Raw genomic sequence first — 25,751 nt, forward strand, 5'->3', positions numbered from 1 at the left:
GAGCATGTGCCTCCTGATCTCGGGGTCATGAGTTCAAGCCCCAGATTGGGTGTAGAGATTACTTTAAAAAAGTTTTTAAAAATCTCCCTATAAAAATACACATACAGAAGTAGAACGGTAGTGGTAGGCCTTAAACCCATTATTCAGTGAATATTGGCTTGGGGAAGGCATAAATAACCACTCCCACAGAGTACTCCAACACAGTGTGTTCAGCATGGCAGGTTTTGTGTTGGTTGAATTAGTGAGTAGACTCCAGTAGCTGTGAATCATCATATGAATAAAGCAGACTAAACACTTCATTTACTACTACAGATTTTTAATTTTAAACTTTGAATCTCACAGTTTAGAATTTTAGGCTAGATCTGAAAAACAAAAATATTTACATGTTAAAAAAATGTCTTTAATGATGTTTAGAGAACTATACAGGAAGTGTGAGACTTTTCTTTTGAATGATGTTACTGTTGAGATTATGAGTTATTCAGTAAGTTTACGACAATATCTATCAAATACCTTTGAAGACACATGAACACTTTGAAGTCAGTTATATCCTCTTTAATAAGTAGCAGTAATAGCTAGCTCTATCTCCAGTGACAGAACCTACTTGTCTTTCTCATAGGGAGTGATCTTTTAAATTGCAAAATTAATATATGCAGATGGAAGAAAAAGGCAAAGAAAAATAAAGTTCTTTCCTCAGCCCCCTTATGTGTTGGCCCTAATGCTATTTGAAAGAAATAAATTTACTGGGAAATATACATTAAGGAAAATGTAATCTTTAGTAAGTGTTGTTTTCTGGGAACGGGCTGGAGCATAGAGTGGGAGGTGAGGGCTTGCAGGAGATGAGGCTGGCAAGCCAGATGGAAGCTGCTCATAAAAGCTGTTCCAGAATGTTGAGCATGATCAGACTGGGCTTTGGCATGCTCATCTTTGGTGATAGTAGAGGGACGGAATAGAGCAGGCAAGACAGAGTTTAATAAGGAAGCTCCATTACTCTGGAGATCAGCCAAAGGCCATTATTCTGACAACAGGTGGTTTGTGCTACAGCTTGTCCATCATTTGGACCAGTGCTTCTCAAACTCAGTGTGCATGCAAGTCAGCTGGGGATCTTGTTCATGTGCAGATTTTTTTTTTTTTTTTAAGATTTGATTTATTTATCTGATAGTGAGAGGAAGGGAGGAGGAGCACAAGCAGGGGGAGGGGCACAGGGAGAAACAGATGCCCCCTTGAGCAGGGAGCCCAATGCCAGGCTCCATTCCAGGCTCCTGGGATCATGACGTGAGCTGAAGGCAGACACTTAACTAAGGCACCCAGGTGCCTCTCAAGTGCAGATTCTGATTCAGTAGGCCCAGGGGTGGGGCCTGAGAGTCTGCATTTCCCTCAGTCTCCCAGGTCAGGCTGCTGCTCGGGACTACACGCAGCTGCACCACCTGCTCTCGGAAGAACCACACGCCAGCCACGGCCAGGGGGATAAGAGCCTGGCATTCCGTCCAGAGGCCCGGGAAGGAACCCAGTCTACCAGTCCTAGGGCACAAAGTCAAAATGGGGTCAGCTGCAAGACTGACTGATGTGAGCTCTTCGGACCTGGAGCAGTTGGTGGTGCTCTGGGGTAGCCTCTGCCTGAGGGTGGGGCGGGAGATGCTCTGTGGCTGGGTGAAACGAAGTGAGCCTGGGAAGAGCAGTGAGAGGCAGAGGTGCATCATGGCATGCAGAGCTTGCTCCAAGCCCTTGACCAGCTCAGAGCACAGGCTTCCTAACCTGACACTGAGCTGTTGCATTTCTGCTCTGTTCTTTCTCTCCTTGTATGTCAAGACCCAGAGAAGAGGTGGTGTCAGGTAAGGGCTGGGCCACAGGCCATTGACCTGGGGCTGCAGGGAGACCCTGATGTTTTGAGGGGAAGGGAAATGAAACGCTTCAGCAGATACCTGTTACTCTGCATTTATAGAGTATAACCTCAGGCTCAAACAAAAGTTATATTGCATTTAAATAATGTTTATGGGGCAGCTGGGTGGCTCTGGCTCAGTGGGTTAAGCCTCTGCCTTCGGCTCAGGTCAAGATCTCAGGGTCCTGAGATCGAGCCCTGCACTGGGCTCTCTGCTCAGCGGGGAGCCTGCTTCACCCTCCCCCTCTGCCTGCCTGTCTACTTGCGATTTCTCTGTCAAATAAATAAATAAATAAAATCTTTTTAAAAATAATGTTTAAAAAGATACTAAAGCTGTATTTGTACAGTAAAGACAATTTTGAAAAAATTGAGAAAATTTGTTAAGAGAAAAAAAATCAACCCAATTCCTACTCTCAAATGTTGAAACACTTACTGATGTTTTGTTTTATCCTCCAGTCTTTGTGCTTAGGGTTACCATTTATTTAGAAAATATTTTTTTATTGGGGGCACCTGGGTGGCTCAGTCTGTTTTGCATCTGCCTTTGACTCAGGTAATAGTCTGGGGTCCTGGGATGGAGCCCCATGTTGGGCTCCCTCCTCAGCAGGGAGTTTGCTTCTCCCTCTCTCTCTCTACCTCTCACCGCTGCTCATGCTCTCTTTCTCAATAAATTAAAAAAAGAACATTTTTTATCAAATTAAAGAAAGGTTTTAAACATATATACATGTAAATACAGATTTACAGATATATATTAAACAATTATTACATATATGCTTATATATATTGTGTGTGTATATGTATACACACACACACAGACTCCAGTAAAGAGGACAGGCTTATGGAATTTTTTGTTTTGCTTTGTTTTTTGCTGTTGTTGAGCACTTTGAAACTTTTGAACCAAGCACAAGTTTTAAGACCTCGTTATGCAGAGCTTTCCTCACAGAAGCCCTGGCTTACCCACAGATTATGTTAGGGGGCAATGAAGACAGGAGTTGTTTGTACTCTCATCTTTTGGGTCTACGCAGAGGTAGAACTCCACAACACGGCATGTCAGGAATATTTGCCCTGAGCAAACATAGACTGAAAAACCGTCTTCAGTCTATCTCCTGCTTTTTTTTTTTTTTTTTAAACCAAATTACAAAGAATGTCTTAATTTCCTCTAAATAGCATACTTCTTTTTAATTTTTAGGAATTTCAAATTTTGTATATATTGTGTCATGACGGACATTTGGGTCCTGTATTTAGGAAGGGTCTGGATGGATAATGGTCTAGTTAACATAAAGCTTTGGTATATTCTCCAATGCAGATTCCTAAATAAATAGACATAGTAAAAGTATGTGTTTTGTGTATGTTACTTTTCTCATGGGTAACAGCTAACACTGTAGGCTGTGTAAGTACTGAAGGTCTGTTACTCAGAGAGGAGGAGCGAGGCCAGCAGGTTCTGGGTCTCTATCGAGTCATCCTTTATTGGCATACAGTTGTGACATTCTTAAAATACTCAATAGTCCTTATGCTTGCAAATTCCTGATGCACACAGTTTCAGATGGTTAGGAATTGAAATGTATGTCAGAGCCTCAAGAATTTTGCTTTGAGCTCTTCATACCACAGATGGCCCTTAGAGTTTCACATCGCTTATTGAAATGCCGCCAGAGTAAACGAACATGTGGAAAGGAGCTTTCCTCTTCAGCTTCCCTCGTATCTTCCGGCTCTTGGAATTATTCTGTGGTATGCTCTTTTCCGCTCTGCCTAAAAGCACAGTTTGTGTGCATGAGTACACGATGCTCCCTAAGAACCTCAGTCAACTCCATCAGTGCTCTGAGAAGTTAACTGAAGAGAAAATCCCAGTTATGCAAGAGAAGTTCTAGAGATCTGTATGGTATCATGGCTATTGTTAACAGTACTGTAATATACACCTAAAATTCTGTCAAAAAGAGAGATCACATGTTACGTGGTTTTTTTTTTTTTTTTTTAAGGATTTATTTATTTATTTTAGAGGGAGGGAGAAAGAGAGAGCAAGTGAGAGGAGGAGTAGAGGGAGAGAGAGAAAGAATCCACAAGCAGACACCACGCTGAGCACAGAACCTGACGGGGGCTCAATCCCAGGTCCCTGAGATCATGACCTGAGCTGAAATCAAGAGTTGGACACTTAGCCAACTGAGCCATGCAGGCGCTCCTCATGTTAAATGTTTTCATGACTTGGTTAGCATTTCTAATTCTATGAACAGCCCAATCCTTAGAGCACTCTGTGAACTATTCTTATTTTCGTCTTTAGTTATTGGATCCTTCTGTGTCTGTTCTTAGACAATGAATGGCCTGTAAGGATTTACCTGCTGTTCATCCCATGTACTTCGACTTAATTCTTGCTTTCTCTCAAATAATATTCTGAATGGAGGTATTGTGGGGGTATTTGTTTCTTAATACAGTTTATTTTTAACAGTTAGTATCTGTTCTCCTTTAGCCTGTGTAAGTGTGGATGATCAAAATATACCTACTGTTTCCTGCATACCACTGATCCTGGGTTTCGATCAGGGGTAGAATGTCTGGAAGAAGAGCAGTGATGATCAGCACTCAGTGCTGATCAACACTTAAAATCACTTGGGAGACTTTTACTCCAGCCCCAGAAATTCTAATTTAATTGGCCTGGGACTGATACCTCCTTGATGGTGTTTTATGAAAGATGTCCAGGTAAATGTAATGAAATGCACGGCTATAATTGAGAACCGCTGGCATAAATTCTTTTGGTCTGGGTTCTGTTGGCTTCTCAGGGGTTCCTTCACTTCTGACATTTTAATGTAGACTGTAATGTTTGTGTGTGTATGGGAAGTTTCCTGGAGAGATGATGCAAAGAATTTATCAGATTGTGCAAAGAGTGCGGGACCTTAAAGTTAAAAATCTTTAGTGCTGAAAAATGAAAAAAAAAAATCTGGACATTTCTAGACTGCAAACCTTTGGGAATTTGAGGAGGAAGAAGAGTTGACAGTGAAGTCAGAAAAAGAGCATCAAATGTAGGAAGAAACAGTGGGGTTGCTGGAGCTGGAGGCACCACCTTGTGAGAGCCGATTGTGTTTATCTCTTCCCAGCTTCATGCTCTGTGATGTCCTGTCAGAGGCCTGAATGTGGCCATGGTGTGAGTATTTGCACTACTGAGGTAGCAAATGGCCCAGATCAGGGCTCTCCTTCCCCTTCCCCAACTCCTCAGCGTACACTGTACTAATCATGAAGCTTAGGTGAGAAGAAGTTCAAAGATACTCTAAAGTGTTCAGTACTATAGGGCTCGACTATCACATGACTCTTCAGAGTACCTTTGGATCCGGTTGGCTCAGGGTGGCTGCAATTGCCTGATATCATTGGTTCAGTAAATGTTTATTACGAGCTGTCCCCATCCCTGATGTCCATGAAGGCATCTGGCAAAGCTCTGGATACAGAAAGTGGGACATCAGAAGAAACAGATTGAGAGATTAAAAAGGATTTTGGGTGAGATGATTTGTTCCAAGTCACATTAGCAATTAATGGAAGAGGTAGAACTACAGCTTAGGTCTCCCAATTATGTTTGCCCACATTACACCTTGGTTAATTTTATTTTTAGGAGTTAGGACTTTGTGTAAGCCATGGGCTAGATAGGGATTGTCTCTTCAAATATCATCATCAGAATCGTACTTTGGAAACTTATCGGCATTAAGTTTTGGGATTGATTCAGTGAGGAGAGGGCCGCTGAGCAGCAGGTAGGCTGTATACGAGACTGCTGTAAACCAAGTAAGGAAGTGTCTGGAGAAAGGAGAACTTCTGCTGGCCGTCAAACAGTTTTGTAAGACACAGAGGACAGGGGCTGACAGTGTAGACAAATGTAAAATGAGCCTAAGAAGAGATAGCTTGGAAGGAAGTGGGTTGGGTGAGGATAAAGGAAGGAAGGGACCAGGTGTTGTGATTTTACTCCAGTGCTATGGTCTTATAGTTCCTCAGGACAGTATACCTCCCTTCTTCAGGTTGGGTCTATCGAGGTGGCTGCATGAGATCTTCTGAATGCATTCTGTTCCTGCTGCTCATTCTTCTACTTGATGTTTGTCGCTGCCTTCCTTGATTAGTATGGTTTAATTTAACTTGGAAAAGCCACATCTGCCTTCTTACCCAGGACAAATAAATACTTTGAGTGTAGGAAGGACTACTAGTGATGGCAACCTAAATATTCTGGCTCTTGCTATCATTTTTAGATGACCATCTATTATAAAGAGGTGGCAGCTGTCCAGGGAGACAGACTTCAGGTTTCAAGAAGTACATTAGGGGAAGGCAAACTGATTTTTTTAAAATGTGAGAACTGTTTAAATGTTTTAGTGTAATTACAAGGATATGTATTTGGTAAGGAAAAAAGAAAATAATAAAAGAAAGAACAGTAATAAGATATTTATTTTAGGACTTCCTGTTTTAACATAAAAATCCAACATATATTAATTGTTTACAGGTGCTTTTCAGTGGGAAGAATTGGAAGACGATATCAGAAAGAAAGTGAAAGATTCTGGAGACGTTTCAAGTGTAATTGAGAAAGTTAAATGCATTTTAAAAACACCAGGAAAGGTAAATTCCTTTATTGAAAATCAGTTTACCTTGATGTTCTCTGTATTTTAACAAATATATGATAGTAAAATAATAATATTGAGTCATGAGAAGAGTCAACAGTATAGAAATATGTTTTTCTTGAGTCTGTTTCTGCCGTCTGAATATTTTAAACACAAACATGTATTTCTCACTACCTCAGATTTTAATTCATGTAAGAATTGAAATATGTGTGAGTCATGTCTTTAAAATGTTGGTTTGTGAATTCCATCCTCCGAAACATTCCCATAGAGCTCCAGGAATATGCAATCTATGTGAGGAATGAAGGGCTGTTGAATCTGTCCATTTCCAGTTAAGCTTGTTAAAGGGGATGCTTTCTTACTTCTCCAAATTTAAGTCCAAGTAGTTTTTAGGAGCAAGGCAGTTTCTCTGCATGCCTTTTTCAAGATTCCTGAGAAGTCCATTTGATCATGTGGACAGTTAAGGATTTCTCATCTTTTGTAGATTTAAAATTATAAACAAGGTCAGAGGTTATAAAATACAGACTTTGTATACAGTCCTAAATGTGTGCATATTAAAACTCTAGTCCCTTAGACTGTCCAGTCTGTAAGGGCTTTAAAAATACATTTGTTAGTTTTAGAGACAAATACATTACACAGTTAAGCCAGTGTATTCTTATTTCAGATTCTATGCTAAACAGATTGGCTATAGTAGACGAAAAGGTAAGCTATGTTCAGTGCCTAGCAGAAAATAGAGTTACGTTAAATGTAAGAGAAATGGTTATTCTTTTAGTTATTTTATATGGGTGACTTTGTTAATTCTACAACCTAAGACTTTTTAAGTTAATATTTTTAAATTAGTATTTTAAAACTGCACTAGCTTTTAATGAAGATTTCTGACTTATTTGAGAAAAAAAATGTAAACAGAGTAATATGGAATTAGGGGGCAAGCTTTTTCTCATCTCCATCACACACAGAAGCAGCCACAAAGAACTGTCCAGTTTTCCAGTGGATGGCAGAGTAGTAGCTCTCTCTTAGCAGTCTAATTCAGCTCTCTCTTAGCAGTCTAAATAATGCTTTCATAGAATTGTGCACTTAAACCTGCATTCTATTTGCCAAAAGTTCTCTAGATTACTTGTGTATAGACCAGTATAGTACCACATGCATCAGTGTTGTGTCCAAACTACTATCTTCCTATCGTTTTTGCATTCAAATTCAAGGCATAGGTGACAAAGGATTCATGGTCAATCGATCTATCTATTCATGAATAATATACATCTACACAGTATTCATGATATACAAATTTATAACCTTTATATGAATGGTGGGGACCGAAGTGTTGCTTTTTGTTCTAAATCTGTGCCATTCCTTGAGTGATTTTAAATGGTCATTCCTTTGAGTACTGAGAAAAAAATGAATTCTTGGGGAAGAGGCTGGAGGTTCTATGATTCTGTGATACTGAACTAAATTGCCTCCTTTGTACAGGAGGAGGGATGAATTCTGCACTTCCTTTGCTTTCCTGGGGTAAAGTCTCTCTCATTCACTGAGTACAGCATTGAGCTATAGCCCCGAGTTAGGAATGAGGAAATGTGCATTTGAATTCTGAGTTGTCCACGAATTATTCTTGGCTTTGAGCACGTCTCCTCAGGACTTTCTGTAAAATGAGGCAGAGATGATGATTTCTAAAGCCCTTGCTGGTTCTCAGATTATGCGCTGCTTTTTGACTTGCTCTGCTTTGCATGTGGCATTTGCCCGAATCCTCTCCACCACTTCCTCTAACATGTGTTAAGGGAGGTTGTGTACAGGATCTGAGAACGTGCTCTATAGGAGCAGGATTTGTGTGACCCTGTTTTTCTTTTTCTTTTTTTAATTTATTTTTTATTTTCAGCATAACAGTATTCATTATTTTTGCACCACACCCAGTGCTCCATGCAATCTGTGCCCTCTATAATACCCACCACCTGGTACCCCGACCTCCCACCCCCCGCCCCTTCAAAACCCTCAGATTGTTTTTCAGAGTCCATAGTCTCTCATGGTTCACCTCCCCTTCCAATTTCCCCCAACTCCCTTCTCCTCTCTATCTCCCCATGTCCTCCATGCTATTTGTTATGCTCCACAAATAAGTGAAACCATATGATAATTTACTCTCTCTGCTTGACTTTTTTCACTCAGCATAATCTCTTCCAGTCCTGTGTGACCCTGTTTTGCTTCTCTGCCTTGCTCAGAGGAGCAAGTGTGTTTTCTTCTTCCTTGTGAGGAAGGATCATATTTTGTTTCCCTCTTACCAAAGATTCTAATTTCCCACCAGAGTGCATTAATTCCGAGTGGAGAGTAGGTGCCGTTTATTCTTACTGGTGCAGTTGTATGCTTGATTATTTTGTGGGGATGGAGCTTTCCATATTCCCTGGATAGCCAAGTAGAGGTTAGAGTGCTGATGCAGGCAGAAGTCCTGAGATTCATCTAAGGAAACTGGAGGGTGAGGGAAGAGGAGCTGGCTCTCGAATTCTGGGGCTGGAACAAAGGAATGTTTGAAAGATCCCAGGAAGGATAAACAAAGCCCCAAAGCCAAAGTGGGATGTAGTAGGGGCTGGAGACCGCTGAGTCAGGCCGCGGCACTATTAGGCACTATTAAGGGAGGCCACCCCCTAGAGAGAGCAGGTGTGGGAGTACAGATAGGTGTGGTCTGGAATGCTGGAGTAGAGATTGTCTTGATTGATTCCAGGAATTCCAGCTGTGGGTAGGATCGTAGGACTGTACATTAAGAAGGAGATGAATCAATTCATCACTCTCCAGTATTTTAATGTTCATCTAGTAAGTAGTAGGACATGATGTGCTGGGCAGAAATGCATGTTTTTTTTAAATGACAGATTAAATTTGTGTGTGTGTACCTTTCTAGTTAGTGAACACACTAACAGGTTGTATATATGAACATATGTTACCAGGCATTCCTTTGAGGTTGACCGTTGTCTGCTTCCCAGCTAACGGGCACGTGCATGGATTCAGGACCCTGCGTTTCTCAGCCAGAGAGCTAAGTTTGCCCTTAGTTCGCTCACTGCTGAGAATGTGACACACAGCCGTGCTGCTGCCTCTCGTGTAGCGCGTGTCGTTCTTGAGGACAAGTTTTCCCGGCAGCTATGAGCACAGGTGCTGTGGAGGAGGGAATCATTATTTCTTTAGACGTTTAGTGCCGTTTTCCAAATTCTCTAACCAATCTATATATTTATTACCAGAGCATATTGTACATTTCCTCTTGTATTTTTGTTTTCCGTTATAGATTAATTGTCTAAGGAATTGCAAAACTTACCAAGCCAGAAAACCTCTGTGGTTTTATAACACTTCCCTCAAGTTTTTCCTTAATAAACCAATGCTTGCTGATGTTGTCTTCGAAATACAAGGTATGGTGCAATTTTTATGAAGTTCAGTACTCATTTTTCTTTCTTATTTTCTTACCTAACTTTCTATTTCAGCTTTGAATATTTTGGATGAAGAAAATACTATTCTCTAATACAGGATATAGATGACTGGATGACCCTCAGCAAAATCTAGGGAAATGAAGTATTTTTTTAAGACTAGGAAAGCAGTTTATATTTTTCTAGTTTTTTTCCCCCCCTAACCATATGCTTCATTAGTTCTTAGGGAAAAGTGTGGAATGGAATGATCTGTAATATCACCTCATTGTACACTTTTATCTGTGTATTTCTTTAAGAGACTAGTTGTTGAATCATCTGAAACCAGCTCCCTTCACATTTTATTACCTGTAACTCATTCAGTTCTCTTCTTTCTGTTTAATCAAAAGGAATTAAGCAGGCATTGAGGGTCATGCCTGGCTCACATTAGGCCTGGGTAGGTATTGCTACATTTATTCCTCACGGCACTCTGAGAATTATCACCAGAGCAACTGAGAGCTGCTTTTTATCTCTGTAGGAAAGTAATGCTACCTAATTTTAATAATGATAAGCTGTTTTAATGCCCATTATTGATTATTCGCTTGGGTAATTTTGCCACTTCAGTAGATTGAAAGCATAATCTTACAAGTGAATTGTCAGGTACCTTGCAACTATGCAAGAAGGCTAGGAGTTGTTTCCACATGTATTAAGTAGAATTTCCAGTAGGCTATTACTAGAAGCAAGATAAAATTATAATTTTAGGATAGAAATGTATGGTAGCTAACAGTCATTAGCTTTTTAAAATTTTCCTCAGAAAGGTTCATTTTAACTTTGGCCACTTGCCAAGACAGGCAGTGAATTGGAAACTTCCCAGGTGCCCTCTGATAAGCTCCAGTCAGCACTGTTTGAAATGTGAGCATGAGACACTGAGAATGGGACAATAAGAGTGACCTTGAAACACATAAAAAGTGATGGGAGGGGGGAAGAGAAAGCTACAAGAGCCTATATTTGGTTATAATTTGCATAGGAGGCCTTCACACCAAACATCAAGCTAGTATAACCTACTGAAAAGCTTTTCAAAAGGAATATGTCGCATATGAAAATATATGTTCAGAGCCAAGAAATAACCAGTGATGTGGAGAGTTATTTATCCTTATAATCTCGTGCTTTCCTCTCACAATCTCACCTGCCAGCTCTTCTGTGGACAGCTGCCCGTGTTTCAGAGCTATGCGGAGGCTGGGCGTGCAGGGGCTGGTTGGGGGATGTGCGGACGTTCAGCTGCTGTGCTGCTCTTTGTAGCCCCCTCAGCTCAGAAACCAAGGCCTCCCCACATCCGAGCTGAGACTAGCCGGCAGGGGTGGAAGCCAGGTCTAGCAACAGCTTCTCTGCCAAGTGAAGGTAGAGAGGCAAGCCCAGCTTCTGGAGTTTGGGGAGGGAGCTCTAGTGTGCAGAAGGGAGCACTGTTGTCTCCTCGGAGGCTCGCTGTGGAGGCTTGCTAATGCAACCTGGCATTAGCCTTGGCTTTGCCTTCCAACCACATGTGTCCTTAGACCAGTCACTTAATGTGGCTCCCTTGATGAAGTCTCCTCATTTCCAGAGTGAAGAAGGTGAACCAGATAGCTTCTAAAAGGTCATTTTTAGTGTTAAGCTTACTGAGGCAGTAGTGACCAGGACTGGAAAGATCCAACTGGGCTCTTGTGTGGGTGCAGATATACTGTACTGGTGTGGCTGTGCTACTTTACCTTCCCGATCCTTGGTCTTTTTGCCTGTAACACGGGGATGCTGATTTCTACCTGGTAGACTGGTCATGAGGATAGGGACGGTGCATGTAAGGGTATATATAAGGACTTGATGGTACAGATTCTAAATCTCTCTTGAACTAGGCAACTTTCCTGTTATACAAGAATAAAACAAAACAAAAATGCTAAAAATTCCATCTTTGAAACTTGTAAAGTTAATGCAAAGAAGGTAGGACAAATACAGGATTTTATTAAGAAACTTGGGCTTTCAAGTTCTATTTCATTCTTAAGCATTTTCCTTTTTAAAAAAGTTTCTAAAACTGTAACAGCAGTTGAATTCTACAAAGGAAAGATACTTTAGGCCTTGACATTTTCAAAGAACATGTTTCTCTTTAAAGTGGATAATTGATGTCCCCCCCCCCCTTTCATTCTTCAGCTTTATCTTATTGCTGGTTGGTGAAAGAACACTGGATTGTGTTCATTTGGCATATTTGATACAGAGCTTATGTATTCATACAGTATATATACTATGTTGAAAATGTGACTATACTGAGATATTGCATTATGGTTTCATAATGGAACAGTTTATGATACCAAACAGTAGTCAGCAAAGGTGAGAAACAGAAGCAATGATTTTCTGAAATGGAGGTATAATGGTTTTCCAAACAAATGCAAAGCTTGATCAAGTTTGACAGTGCTTTCAGGTACTGGTGTTTTCTTTGCTGGTCTTGTAACTCCATTATAATGGAGTTACCAGTGGAAAATTTCGGTTAAAATTCCAAGGTTACTTATCACATTCCTTCCCCATCTACTGTCCATTTGGTGTTTTGGGTCAATCCAAAATTCCTCTGCTTAACCCAAACGAGAGGCTCTCTAGTTTGTTTAAGCCATGCTTCTGCTTTTCTTTTTCTTTTTTCAATAGTCCTACTTCAGGTGTTAAAACCTTAGAATTACAAGCCCAGTTGCATTATCTGTTTGAATTCTTTGTGAATTGATGGGTACAAAGATAACCAGGATATTTAATCATGGAAACTGATCATGCCCCTCAGTGGACCCTGCTCCACTGAGAGCAGGTGGCCCAACCACAGAAGCATAGAGAGGGGAAAGAGCCCAGAGGGGGGAGGATGACGCCTGCTAGCAGGTGTGTGATGACTCAGCAGTATTCACTGTAGGTAGTCTGTTCTTCCTGCTCCTCTGGAAGGTGCATTTGTACAAATCATAGCTGTAAGCATTGAGCTCAGAGCTGGCAATGCTGGGCCTTGTTAGTGAATCCTAGGGGATTATTGGCTTTGGAGGAAGTCACCAGGCTTAGGTGGAACACTTCTTTTCTTTTTTGAATCAGAAGATGTTTTGCTTGGATTTAAAGAAGCTGAAGAATCCAATCATTGTAAATATTTATTTAAACCTTTTTAAAAGATTTATTGATTTATTTGAGAGAGAGGGAGAGGGGGAGAGAGGGGGAGAGAGTCCTTTAAGCAGACTCCATGCTGAGCGCAGAGCCCAATGGAGGGCTCGATTTCATGACACTGAGATCATGACCTGAACATGAAACCAAGACTCAGACACTTCACTGACTCTGCCACCCAGGCACCTCTCATTATAAAATATTTTAGAATACTTCATGTAGCATAGAATGTATGCTTCTGAGAGGTCTGAGATTGTAGGGATGTATAGGTGAGGACTCTTGAGCGGAGCAGAGTGATTTGACTCACAGAGTTACTCTTTGGAAGGTTTCGTCATTCACATTGGCTGTGGTGTCTTCCACCAGACTAAAAGCTTGACTGCTCCAAAGCAGGGGAGTTGGTCTTTTTCATCTTTGTATCTTTAATGCATAACATAGTGATTAGCACATGGTGGGTGCTCAGTAATGGTGTGTCAAACTGATGTAGACTGAACTGAAGGCTCCCTGGGGATTCGTGGTTTCCTAGGTGCTGGCAATGGTGAGAACTGCTTCCTCACACATGTGCCATCAGGGGCTGCTTTGGTGGGACGGCCCAGGAACTGGAGAGCTCAGCAGACTTGTGCTAGAGAGTCTGTTTAGTTTGATGAGCTTCAGAGAAGGGTATGGGACGAGGGGCCTTTAAAATTTAAAGTAGCTCTGGCTTTCCCAGAAGCAGCCCTGTTCCCTGAGGAGGTGATACCTGGAGAGACATCCGGGGACTAGGTCATCCCCTTCCAAATTTTCCATCACATCTGAAACCCCCTCCTAGCTCCACAAAAGAGTCCCTTGCCATGCTTGCTGTAACATATGGATTGCTTAGGCCAAGGGGTAGTTTACGTTCTACAGTTTCCTCTTTCTCACAAGGGGAAGCGGTCCCAGGACCTGTTCCTTAAGTGTATCCAAGAAGGATAGTGGCATTGTTTTCTTGGGAGGTACATGCGTAAGAATGGGTGATGGTATTTCAAGCCAATTGCAAAGGATACATGTTTCATTATAAAAACAGGAAGCAAAATATTTCATTTCAGTGTTTTTATCTTCAGAAAATATAAACTGAGTAACAAATAATTGCCTGTCTTATAAATTGTTGGTTTCCAAATCAATTTTTGGACTCTCTGTTTTTCAATTAAAAACTAAAAAGTTTCTGGTTAGTGCTGGTTATCTCCCCAGACTTTGCTTTCTGACATAGGCTTAGCTGTGCCTAATAAATACCCCACTAACTGACAGGGAGATTGTTAGAATAACAGCTCTGCAAGTTTATGTAGCTTATGTAACTTTTGAACCTTGCAGGTACGACGGTGCCAGCCCACAGGGCTATCCTGGTGGCCCGCTGTGAAGTGATGGCAGCCATGTTCAATGGGAACTACATGGAAGCAAAGAGTGTTCTGATTCCAGTTTACGGTGTTTCCAAAGAAACTTTCTTGTCATTCTTAGAATACCTATACACTGACTCCTGTTGCCCAGGTGAGCAGTCTGAATATTAGATAATATCTCACAATTTTTTTTCCTTGTTACATATATTGATGCATTGCTTTCTATGAAATTTGTTTTTGCTTAAGATTGATCGAAGTTGACATCATGGAATGTGCTGGTCAGGTGAGGTAGTATTGGGATGACAATTAATTTTCAGTCAGTTTTCACATCCCAGCTAGTCCCAACAGTGTGGTGATTATGTGGACACCCTGGTAATGGAGGTGTTTCATGGTACCCAGTGACTAGTTTGACAGACTGGGACATCCTTTCCATAAAGAGAAGAGGTTTGAGCAGCTACTTTTATGGCTCTAACTTGTGATTGAGGCTCTTTTAAGGACTTTGAATATTCTGAGACCCCTTGGTCATCTCTGTAGCTCAGAGAATGTGGGGTTTTTTTTTAAGTCTTCTTCTGACTACTCCTAAAGTTATACTGTCCTTAAACTAACTTCTTCAAAAACTTCCTGAGATGTTTAGGATGCCCAGCAGACTGTGGGATTTATTTCCCTATTCACTGACTTAGGGCTATATTTGACTAAAAACTAATCATCTTTGGTAGCTGTAAGTTGAAACAGATCTTGCAGGGTTTTTTGTTTTGTTTTGTTTTTGTTTTTGTTTTTGTTTTTGTTTTTGTTTTTGTTTTCCCCTAGCTGGGGGTCTCCTTGGAGAAATTGCGAAATCCTTTCTACCATCCTAGAGCCTTGGGACACCCGCACAGAAGCCCCTTGAATTCATCTTCATCTTCTGGCCACTAGATGGCTCCCACCGCAAACACAACGACCACATACACAGCTAGAATAAGTCCCCGGCAGTTTACTCAGTCAGGGAGCCCAACACCTTGATTAGAGAACCTGGCAACGTATTCTAGCAAATACAAAAAGAAAACACACATTTCAGACCATCCCTCTCTTCAGATTTATTACTTTCACTTTTAGATTAGGAAGATTTCCAATCGTTGTCATTAAAACCTCTTAAAATTTTAAACAAGTCAGGAGCCCTCTAGTGAAAGGTTTTAGAGTTCAAAAAGAAAATTCCTTTTTTAAAGGAGCTAGTTCTGGTCTTGAAACCAGTTAGAGTTCTTATGGTCAGCGTTAAAGACTGGCTTATAGTATGTGCTTAATAAAAATGAAAGCATCGATTCTCATCAAAATGTGTGTTACTGTTTATTTTATATTTAATACTGGCAAATATGTATGGTATGTTAAATAAAAATTTTGAGCCAGACATAAAATAATAAGAAAGTTTAGTTGCTCAGTTGTCCTCCCATTAGTGTAACTGAAGCTTCAAATTTTAGGTTTTCTCTTGCTAATTAGAAAAAAATGCTCAGAGAAGCACTAATAACTGTAGGACAGAGCCCTTTAAAATTTGGTAAAAGGTGGGGCGCCTGGGTGGCTCAGTGGGTTAAGGCCTCTGCTTTCAGCTCAGGTCATGATCCCAGGGTCCTGGGATTGAGCCCCGCATCGGGCTCTCTGCTCAGCAGGGAGCCTGCTTCCCCCTCTCTCCCTGCCTGCCTCTCTGCCTACTTGTGATCTCTGTCTGTCAAATAAATAATAAACAAAATCTTTAAAAAAAATTTTTTTTGGTAAAAGGTGTGGGGAGAAAATGAGTCAAAAGGAATAATCAGTGGGGCGCCTGGGTGACTCAGTGGGTTAAGCCGCTGCCTTCGGCTCAGGTCATGATCTCAGAGTCCTGGGATCGAGTCCCGCATCGGGCTCTCTGCTCAGCAGGGAGCCTGCTTCCCTCTCTCTCTCTCTGCCTGCCTCTCCATCTACTTGTGATTTCTCTCTGTCAAATAAATAAATAAATAAAATCTTAAAAAAAAAAAGGAATAATCAGAAAGAAGATCAGTATTAGAATGTTTGCACTGAGAAATCGCAGAAAGGTGATCTATTCATTGTGTTAAGGATTGATCATACACGGTGTTCATGGTTCCTGGCTACAAAAAAACAATGCAAGGAATTTAAGGAGGGCTTAGAAAAAGAATTACCTTAGAAAAAGATTACAAATAACTTCTAGGCATGATTACACACACACACACACACACACACACACACACACACACGCATACAACCTGAGCGATTATCAGCGGTTAAGAGAAGGTGGAAATGGGGAGTTATTGCTTAACGGATATAGAGTTTCAGTTTGGGAAGAAGAAAAATGTTCTGGAGATGGAAGATGGCAATGGTTGCACCACAATGTGAGTGTGCCTTAATGCCACTGGACTGTACACTTGAAAGTGGTTATGATAAATTTTATGTCATGTTTATTTTGTCACAACAAAAACAACAAACAAACCTGGGGACTAAAGAGAAGGAAGATTTGCAGGGATTTGGTTTAGCTGGCACAGAGTTATGTAACAGCCTCAAGACTGATTATTTAAGGGCAATCATAGAATTGCCTTCTCTGAAGACTTAAAAACAACAACAACAACAAAAAGAGTCACTTTAGAGTGTGAAGGCCTGAATTAATTCTTTCTAAAATGGCACGACAGTGGCACCTACTGATAGGGGCTCCCGTGGCGAAGTGCACCACTCTGGATTTCAGGGTTGTGAGTTCGTGGCCTGGCTTCACTGTCCACCTTCTCTTCTTTCCCTTCCTTGTCAGCTGGCATTTTCCAGGCTATGTGTCTTCTGATCTGTGCTGAGATGTACCAGGTGTCCAGGTTGCAGCACATCTGTGAGCTCTTCATCATCACACAGCTGCAGAGTATGCCTAGCAGGGAGCTGGCGTCTATGAACCTGGATATCGTCGACCTGCTCAAAAAAGCCAAGGTACCTGCCCCTTTGTATCTGCTTGCTGGATTTAAAAAAAAAAAAAAGATTCTGTTTCTTGAGAGAGACACCCATGTTTGTCTTAGTTTAGACGTTTGGCCAAATGAGGTTAAAGGGCCCTCACAACAGTTTCTGGGACTGGACCATTTTGAAGCATCGGATGTTTGAGCAGTGTTTTCCAGGGTGGTAGAATTTGCTGATGGGAAATTTTTCACCTGTATGACAGCCTGTTTTAGTCTCATCTGAGTGTGGTGCTTTATTGTGCCATATCGGCATTGTAGGAAATAGAACTTAGGTTGAATTTCCCCAGAGCTGTCCCATCTTAGGGTTCATGAAAGAAAAATGACAGAACTGGTCCATGCATATTGACAGAGATAGTTAGGCTAAACTCATTTATGTGTTCATTCATTCATCTGTCATTTCATGGACGTGTTTTAGAGTTCCCTGTTGTTTGTAGGATGTATCAGTGTACTTCATTTATCCTTTCAAAATGCCTTTTGTTGATGGGTCTCATGTACCTTCAGTAAAAACAGTGTTGAGAATCACTACAGTACACCACACTTTCTGGCTTCTTCTAAGCTTAGGGCATTTATGTTTTTAAGAATTGGATTTCTCCACATTCTAGGGAATAGAGTTTGCATGGTTAAGCAAATTGTAAGGAACTGCAGTCACAAAGAGCCTAGAACCTGAATCTGACAAAGGACTGGGCTGATCTATAAGTAAAGTAGGTTTGCGGTCTTGGAAGTCGTCTGGAGCTGGCAGATGTGCCAGTCAAAAATTGGTTATTTCCTCATTCCCACTAAAGGGGGGCAGGAAGTTTATTCAAATATGTCATCCTACCCCTGATTATTCTACTGTTCCATCCTCTGCCCTGTGACAGTTTTAGGGCTTCCGGCTGTCATGGAATATAGTGGTCTATATTGAACTTGCCATAAGCTGAAACGTCTAGGTCTTTTTTACAGGAATATATTTGATCCATCATTGGTGACTATCAGGACTTCGCAAAATGTCATCGGCCATACAGCATTTGGCGATCCCTATCAACTTGGAGAGAAATTAGAAAAATAGGACAATTCTGTCTTCAAGTTGCTGAAATGGAGCCACATAAAGTGGCAAAGGGCAGACCGCTAAAATCTTGCCTCCACATTGAGATGAACTCATAAATCAATAATGTATATTTCTGGGCAAAGAAGGGAATTCATTTAAAGCCTCTAGGTCTTCTCTAGGTCTTCTCTTACTGTCTTTTAAACTATTTTGGAGTTTGTTTCTTTCATAATCAAGTCTTAAGGCCTTACATATTTAATTTTAAGGATAAAAACAAATCAAAAGAATTGAGTAACCTTCTGCACAGTGTTGGAGCTTGATGCTGGGGCCACTGGCTGGCCATTGAGCTCACAAGTGTTGGCAGTGTGCACTTGAGGGCTAAGCCCTTTGCTAACACCACAAGGGCCTCTGGCCCAGCGAGTGCAGTGTGATAGTAATTCTTGCTACAAGAACAAAACAAAGCCAGAAAAATACAAAACATCACTGCGTAACCTTGATCTCTCTTTGTTATTCATTCACACTGAGCCTGGGATAAATAGCTAACTTCTAGATTTACTTTAAAATTTCTTTTTCATTCTCTCTGGTATTTTTTACAGCCTATGTTCATTTTTGTTGTATCATTTGCATACTATTCTACCAAGTCTGTCATACTTTAAAAGAATGAGCACAAGCTTCTCTTTTTTTTTTTTATCTCGTCGTGTCCTTTTAGTAGCTGCATTCAAGAACTTCCTGTCCGGTTGCATTGATGTTTCAGGTCGCACGCGTGCACGTGCGTACAGGTCTCCTCACTGGTGTCATTTATGATTGCGTTGTCAGTAGTTCTTCTGACCTGTTTTCCCTGACTCTGTGCTTTCTGATTGTGTAATTATCCTTATTTCTTTCTCTTTAATTTTAAAAGTTTAAGATACCAGACCTTTTTGAATTTTACTTTTTGTTTCTGAAGACTTTTTTAATTTATAGGATTAAGCCTCCAATTACCAGTTTTTCTTTATTCTCTTCCTGGTGGTCCCCAATTTGGCAATTACAAATCCAAGATAACAGGATCATTTTCATTGCCAGTTCTCTTGGAAGTTCCTAGTTTGAGGCTTTAGTTCACCAGCCAGTTCATATTGTTGGTCAGAATTTTAGGTAATTTTTCCTTCATTGTTTCTCTGACTTCTGGGAGGTGAAACTGTCTTTTAGCAGAATTAGACTTGGAGTAGTTTTTTTTGAATAATCAAAATCTCCAAGCACTCTACTGTCATCTCTGCTAGTTTTTCATTGTTTATCAGGAAAGCATCCTTCATACTTTTGATAGAGTGGAGCGCTTTGATATTCTCTCACTTCTGCTTCCTCCTTTCCCTTCCCCTAATGTTTCTCAATTCCTTATCATGATTTTACCTTCAAGTTCATCTGTTTCCATCAAGTTGGACTTTTATTTGGCAGAGAAAGACACAGTGAGAGAGGGAACACAAGTAGGGCAAGTGGGAGAGGGAGAAGCAGGCGCTTCCCGCTGAGCAGGAGCCTGATAAGAGCCTGGATCCCAGGACTCTGGGATCCTGTTCTGAGCTGATCCCAGACACTTAACTACTGAGCCACCCAGGTGCCCCAAGTTGGACTTTGAACATGCAAGAGAAGCTGCTTTCCCTTAATCAGATTCAGTCCCTTGAACTCAGGTAGGCATCTCCTTATCTCTGCTCCCTTTTCTGTTCTAACTAGCCAAACTTTGGTGATTCCTCTGAAGTCCTGCTAACCATATTAAAGTTTCAAACTCAGTTTCTTACTTATAAAAACTCAATGTTTTATAATCTGTACGTTAATATTTGGCTGCTGCAGGCTACCAGTTTTCTGATCTTTTCCTTGTGAGTTTCTGGGTATTTTTTCCACCACTATTATTCTTCACAGAACTGTTAAATGCATTGTGTTTATGGTATTTTTAAAGCCTTTCTTTTTTTATTTTGTTGTTTATTTCAGTTTAAACCTGCTTCGTCAGGGGCACCTGGGTGCCGCAGTCAGATAAGCATCCAATTCTTGGTTTCTGCTGAGGTTGTGATCTTGGGGTTGTGAGATTGAGCCTCCAAGTAGCTTCAGGCTCATGCTCAGTGGGGAGTCTGCTTAAGATTCTCTCTCCCTCTCCCTCTGTTCCCCGACTCGTGCTTGTGTGTGATAGTTATGATACCTTGAATCTTGGTCAAAACTAAAATTCTTTATTTTAACCATGTTTCTGTAGCTAGCTGTTCATTTCTGTGATCGTCCTTCTCCTTAAAGTCGCAGCCCTTAGGTGATGTCCTGAACTTTTCTTTGTAGGTTATCTGCTTTGGGTTAATCATTTGATCGTGCTGGTGGCTTCTGTTAAAATAGCTACACATTCTTGTTCTATCTCTTTGAGATCACTCACATTTATCGGCTTAAAGTTAAGGCGAGTAAAAATTGGTAAAATGTGATGTGGGATCTAATGAACCATAAAGTATCTTACATTCAAAAATTTTTATTTTGTATAATGAAAAGTAGAGGAACCTGTGGATTTAACATGTGAAAATATTCCCACATTATATTAAAAGAGCAATACGTGAGTTTCTTCTTTAAGATTTGAGATTATAAATCTTTCTTCGATTTAGCATTATTTCTTATATAATACTTTAGCATTCCCTTAAAAGAGCTATATTTAGCTTAAAGGTGCAGACAACCTAAATGTCCATCAACAGGTGAATGGATAAATAAAATGTGGTATATACATACAGTGGAATATTACTCAGTCTTAAAAAGGAATAATGTAATATGTGCTGCAACATGGATGGTACTTGAGGACATTATTCTAAGTACGATAAACCAGGCAGAACAAGCATACCTATTGTATAAGCCAGGGTCTGTGAGGTATCTAGAATAGTCAAATTCAGAGAGAGAATAATAGAATAGTGGCTACCAGGGACTAGGGGGAGGGGTAGAAGGGGAGTTACTATTTAGTGTGTAGAGTTTCAGTTTGGAATGATAAAAACTTTCTGGAAATAGATAGTAGTGATGGTTGCATGATAATGTGAATGTACTTAATGCCACTGGTACCCTTAAAAAAGGTTAAAATGGTAAATTTTATGTTTTGTGCATTTTAACCACAATAATAAAAAAAAGAACTGTACTCATGTATCAAAGTGGCCTGCCAGCACGTTATGTCGTCTGAATTGAGTGGTTAGATGGATCAGTGAGCATCACTGGTCGATTGGCACCAAGGTGAGGATGTCATGGCCACAGTGCTCTCAATTTCCCTTCCATTAGCTATTGAAATTCAGAATGAGAAATGTGCTGGAAATCCTGCTCACCGTAAGAGCATATAACTACATCCTAGTTAAAAGCATCCTCTTAACTATATCCTAGATAAAAGCAACTGCTCAGACATAACCTTCTCATAGAGGTATGTACACATTGAAGCCCATGCCCTTAGGTTGATGACATTTCCTTCACAAAATATATTTCAGTTTGCCCCATGGGTGAACTTGTTTAGCTATGGCCAAGGATGTACCTTCGTCAACCATAATCATATCTCTGTTACACAGCTGTAAGTGCGATTAGTGACGGCCATGACCTTAGATTAAAGGAAATCCTTAAGAACCTCAAAGAGTCTCTTAACCACTGATGCAGTGTGCCTGTGTTCAAGACAGTGAGATGCTCTAGCACCAGTGGCTTGTTATTCATTTGATTTGGTCTCTTCCCTGATGTAATTTTATTATTACATGCAAATAATCTCCCTTTTCCTTTCTGCTCTCAGAGGAGGCGGAAGGCTGCGTCACATGCGGACACAGTCAATATGGAGTCCTGCTCTACACAAATCCTGCCAGACCGTTCTCTCCACCTATTCATCATCTGGATGTCTGGATGGTTATTAGTACAACATTGTTTCACTTTCCATTTTTCTTGCAGTTTCACCACTCGGATTGCCTTTCAACCTGGCTGCTTCATTTCATTGCTACTAACTACCTCATCTTCAGCCAAAAGCCTGAATTTCAGGATCTTTCAGGTAGGTTCCCAATTACTCTTTTGAAATGAAAACTTTGTTCTTTGCTCTTAGGTTTAAGAGGTAGTTTGTAGGGATAGTAGTTGTTAAAAAACAAAAAGTTAAAAAAAAAAGTCAGTGTAATACCTTCCTCTTAACTACACAGTGTGGTAATTTTAACTTACACTTTAACTTACAGTCACCTGCTTATAACAATAGCTTGACCTGTGTTACACAAGAAGCTTTCTAATGATTGTTTTATAGCTCCCATCCATTTTTAAGGGTGCCTTTTTTTCTGAAGTAAAGTGATAAGGTAGCCTCAGGTGGAATTTGATTGTGACAAACAATATTTTAGTTTTAACTACCTAAATCAGAAGCAAAATTTTAACAGTACAGATTTAAATTTTTTTCTTGTGAAGGAAATTGTAACTGTCATTTATTATTTATAATATGTAGTTCTGTTGTTCTGATATGCACATTTATTTAAGCGTATCTGTATAGGAATCCATTATATTCCTCGGGAATAACAGTTTTTTAATTGGTCAGAAAGTGTTGCAAAACTTACTGAACAGAGAGTGTACATAATGTGATCTTTAAGGTGAGTTGTGAAGATTAAAACCAGTCAAAGTGTGAGCTCCTGAATGCTGCACAAGAAGAAAGAAAATGAGAACCGAATAGTCATCAGAGTAGATGGTCAGTTTAGATACGATGGTATGCTCATGTTACTTAGAATAGGCTCAGGGAATAATTTTTTTTTTTTTAATCGCCTAGTTAAGTAGTTTTAAACTCTAAGCAGGGACGTCCATAGAGACACCTGAAGGTTTTCTGAGGTGGGGACTGAGAGCAGGGAGTGGCTGAGGGAAGAGGAGGGAAGGAAGAAGAGAAGGCTGGAGGCTGTAGTTCTTAGACCCCTGGCCCTTTAGCCTGTAGTTTTTATCTTCTGTTTTATCTGCTGTTCTCCATAACATTTTACTTGTAAAAGATGATCTGCTGCTAAAATATTTGAAAGTCTCTGGTTTCTTTCATCTTCTTAGACAGATAAGGAAACCAGGAAACGGTCCATTTTTGGCAGATATATTCAGTTGGTTGACAAAGATCGTATGCCTATTGAGAGCCTTCTTATATAGAACTTACTTATTAGTGCAGTAGAGAAACACAGTAAAGCAGAATAAAGATATTTACTAACCATCTTCTCTGTGCAAGAAAGAAAGAAACTAATTCCATTCATAAAGAGAAGGCATGCTTCTTGCCATTAGTAGGGACATTCTAATACAGTCATTTTTTAAGAAATCAATTCAAAATGAAACAAGTGGACATTGTGATTTTAGAACCACCTTTGTTATGCTGCCTTAGGTTCCCTTCATTTGTAAAAGAAAAATAAGATTATTTTCCATTTACTGTCTTGTATAGATGAATGCTACACATGGAGTACTAGTACAAGCTTAGGAGAATGTACTCTGTAAATCCTTTGTGTTATAAATTTTTATTTTATTTTATTTTATTACTTACACAATTGACTATAAAGTGTGTTATGACCACCTGGCATAGTGAGAAGTTGGACTCCAGGGTGTAATTTGAGAAGACAGGGTAAGAAGATGAGACTGTGTCCTTGATGGTCGTCTGTTCCTTTGATGAGGACTAGAAGCGTCTTCTGAATGTTGCAGTTCATTGGTACCTGTTTATGTTCAGGACCTGCTGTGATGTGTCCTTGGGAGCAGAGAATAAAAGCCCCTGGTGGATAGGGAAGAGTTAGATAGTCTAACTGAGTGATCACAAACTGGGAATCTGGGGGTTGAAAGGAACTGAATACGGTCTGCCAAGGGGTTTTATTTGGGCTACATGGTATTACCTTTTTTTAGTGTCACCATTTAAAAATTATAACAGGGCACATCTTAAAAATCAAATTTCTGGCTTCTTTGGAAAAGTTGGAAGATCTGGCTGTCCTGGGCCCATCTTCCCACGTGGAAGCAACCTGGACCTAAGCAGTAACTCAGCCCATTTACAGGAGCACGTGTCCTGCTGAAGGTCGTAGTCAGCTCTTCTCCCTGCTGTCTCACACTTGAACTGCCTCACAAGGTTGCTTGAAGTTGGAAGGGTTCTTGTCACTGTTTACAGCTCCCTTCAATGATTTTCCGCCTTTGGTTTCAAAAATTACCAAGTTATTGTTGGAATTCTGTGAACCGTTTTCTCTTGCCTGAGAATTATTCTTCTTTAAAGGTGTTTAGGAATTGAAAAGTGAGACTAAACAAGATGTTGTGTTAATGTTGGCATTGATACAGCAGAACTCAGTTGAAGAGCTCATTCAGTGTTAGGTATGTTTTATATGTTGGACTCTTTGAACACAAACAGCAATGCATAGGAATATAAGTTACCCTTGGCATTTGCGGATTCAATATTCTCACAGGTTAATTTAGCTTGATATTATGTTACATATTATATATGTGGAGTCTTTTGTCTTGTTTTGGTTTTTGCTGGCTACCAGAGCTCATCTGTGATAACTTTTTCTCTTTTTTTTTAAATCTTAACCAAGAGAGTAGTCTTATGTCACGTTTGCTTACTAATGAATCCTACAACTAACTTCCCTGAGCTGCTAGGTCATTTCTTTTTGTCCAAGTCCTGCAGCCTAGATCATGACCTCATTAGTCCAAATTATAATATATGCGGTCACACAATAGATGGGGAAGTGGGAACTGACTTAGCAGAAGGAAAGCTAAGCACCCACAGAAGGGAATGCTGATGAGAAGCAAGCTGACTCCCTCAGCAGAGTACCAAGACACCTTAGAAATGTGAGGGACCAGGTATTTCAGAAAGCAGAGTAAAGCTTGGGGCTGAAATTAGTAGAACTGGTTGAAAGAGGTGAAGAAGGGAGTGCCTGGGTGGCTCAGTCAGTTGAGCATCAGACTCTGGGACTTGGCCTAGGTCTTGGTCTTGGTGTTGAACCCCCCGTCGGGCTCTGCGCTCAGCATGGGGCCTGCTTGAGATTCTCTCCCTCTCCCCTGGCTTGTGTGTGCTCTTTCTCTACAAAAAATAAATAAATAAAATCTTTAAAGATTATTAAAATATTTTAAGAAAAGAAGAAGAAAGTTATGAACTATCAACTTGCTGCACTCCATCCCATTCGGGCAGGCAACTCCTTCTCCTTCATCGTTGTAGGAGATGGGAGATTTATTCCTGGAGAAATTAAACCAAAAGAATTCTAGAATCACAAACTCCAGGTATAGCTAAGATTAGGTTAAGGAGCTGAGCTGAAGGAGCACCTGGGTGCCTTAGTCATTAAGTGTCTGCCTTCGGCTCAGTTCATGATCCCAGAGTCCTGGGATCAAGTCCCACATTGAGCTCCCTGCTCAGCGGGGAATCTACTTCTCCCTCTCCAGCTCCCTATGCTTGTGTTCCCTCTCTTGCTATCTCTCTGTCAGACAAATAAATAAAATCTTAAAAAAAGAAAAAAAGAGCTGAACTGAGAACATGGGGATCATGCAAAAGTGTGCACATTGTATAGTAAGCCACCAACCTCCTTCC

At 40.5% G+C, this 25,751-nt stretch overlaps 1 protein-coding gene and 1 non-coding gene across 3 annotated transcripts in view; both read left to right on the plus strand.

Annotated features, from left to right (window-relative positions):
* The window catches only part of RHOBTB3 (Rho related BTB domain containing 3), a 55,600-nt gene that overhangs the window by 25,038 nt on the left and 4,811 nt on the right, over positions 1-25,751 (plus strand). For both annotated transcript variants that reach the window (XM_059418261.1, XM_059418262.1), the window contains exons 7-11: positions 6,330-6,442; positions 9,695-9,815; positions 14,274-14,447; positions 17,058-17,224; positions 22,160-22,256. In XM_059418261.1, the coding sequence (XP_059274244.1) occupies positions 6,330-6,442; positions 9,695-9,815; positions 14,274-14,447; positions 17,058-17,224; positions 22,160-22,256 (672 nt within the window). The remainder of the gene's footprint in view (positions 1-6,329; positions 6,443-9,694; positions 9,816-14,273; positions 14,448-17,057; positions 17,225-22,159; positions 22,257-25,751) is intronic.
* LOC132029009 (small nucleolar RNA SNORA62/SNORA6 family) lies at positions 18,567-18,719 on the plus strand. The gene has a single exon (XR_009407648.1). It is a non-coding gene; the product is annotated as a small nucleolar RNA SNORA62/SNORA6 family (small nucleolar RNA).

This window comes from Mustela nigripes, chromosome 12 (genome assembly GCF_022355385.1).
Source record: "Mustela nigripes isolate SB6536 chromosome 12, MUSNIG.SB6536, whole genome shotgun sequence".
Lineage (NCBI taxonomy): Eukaryota > Metazoa > Chordata > Mammalia > Carnivora > Mustelidae > Mustela > Mustela nigripes.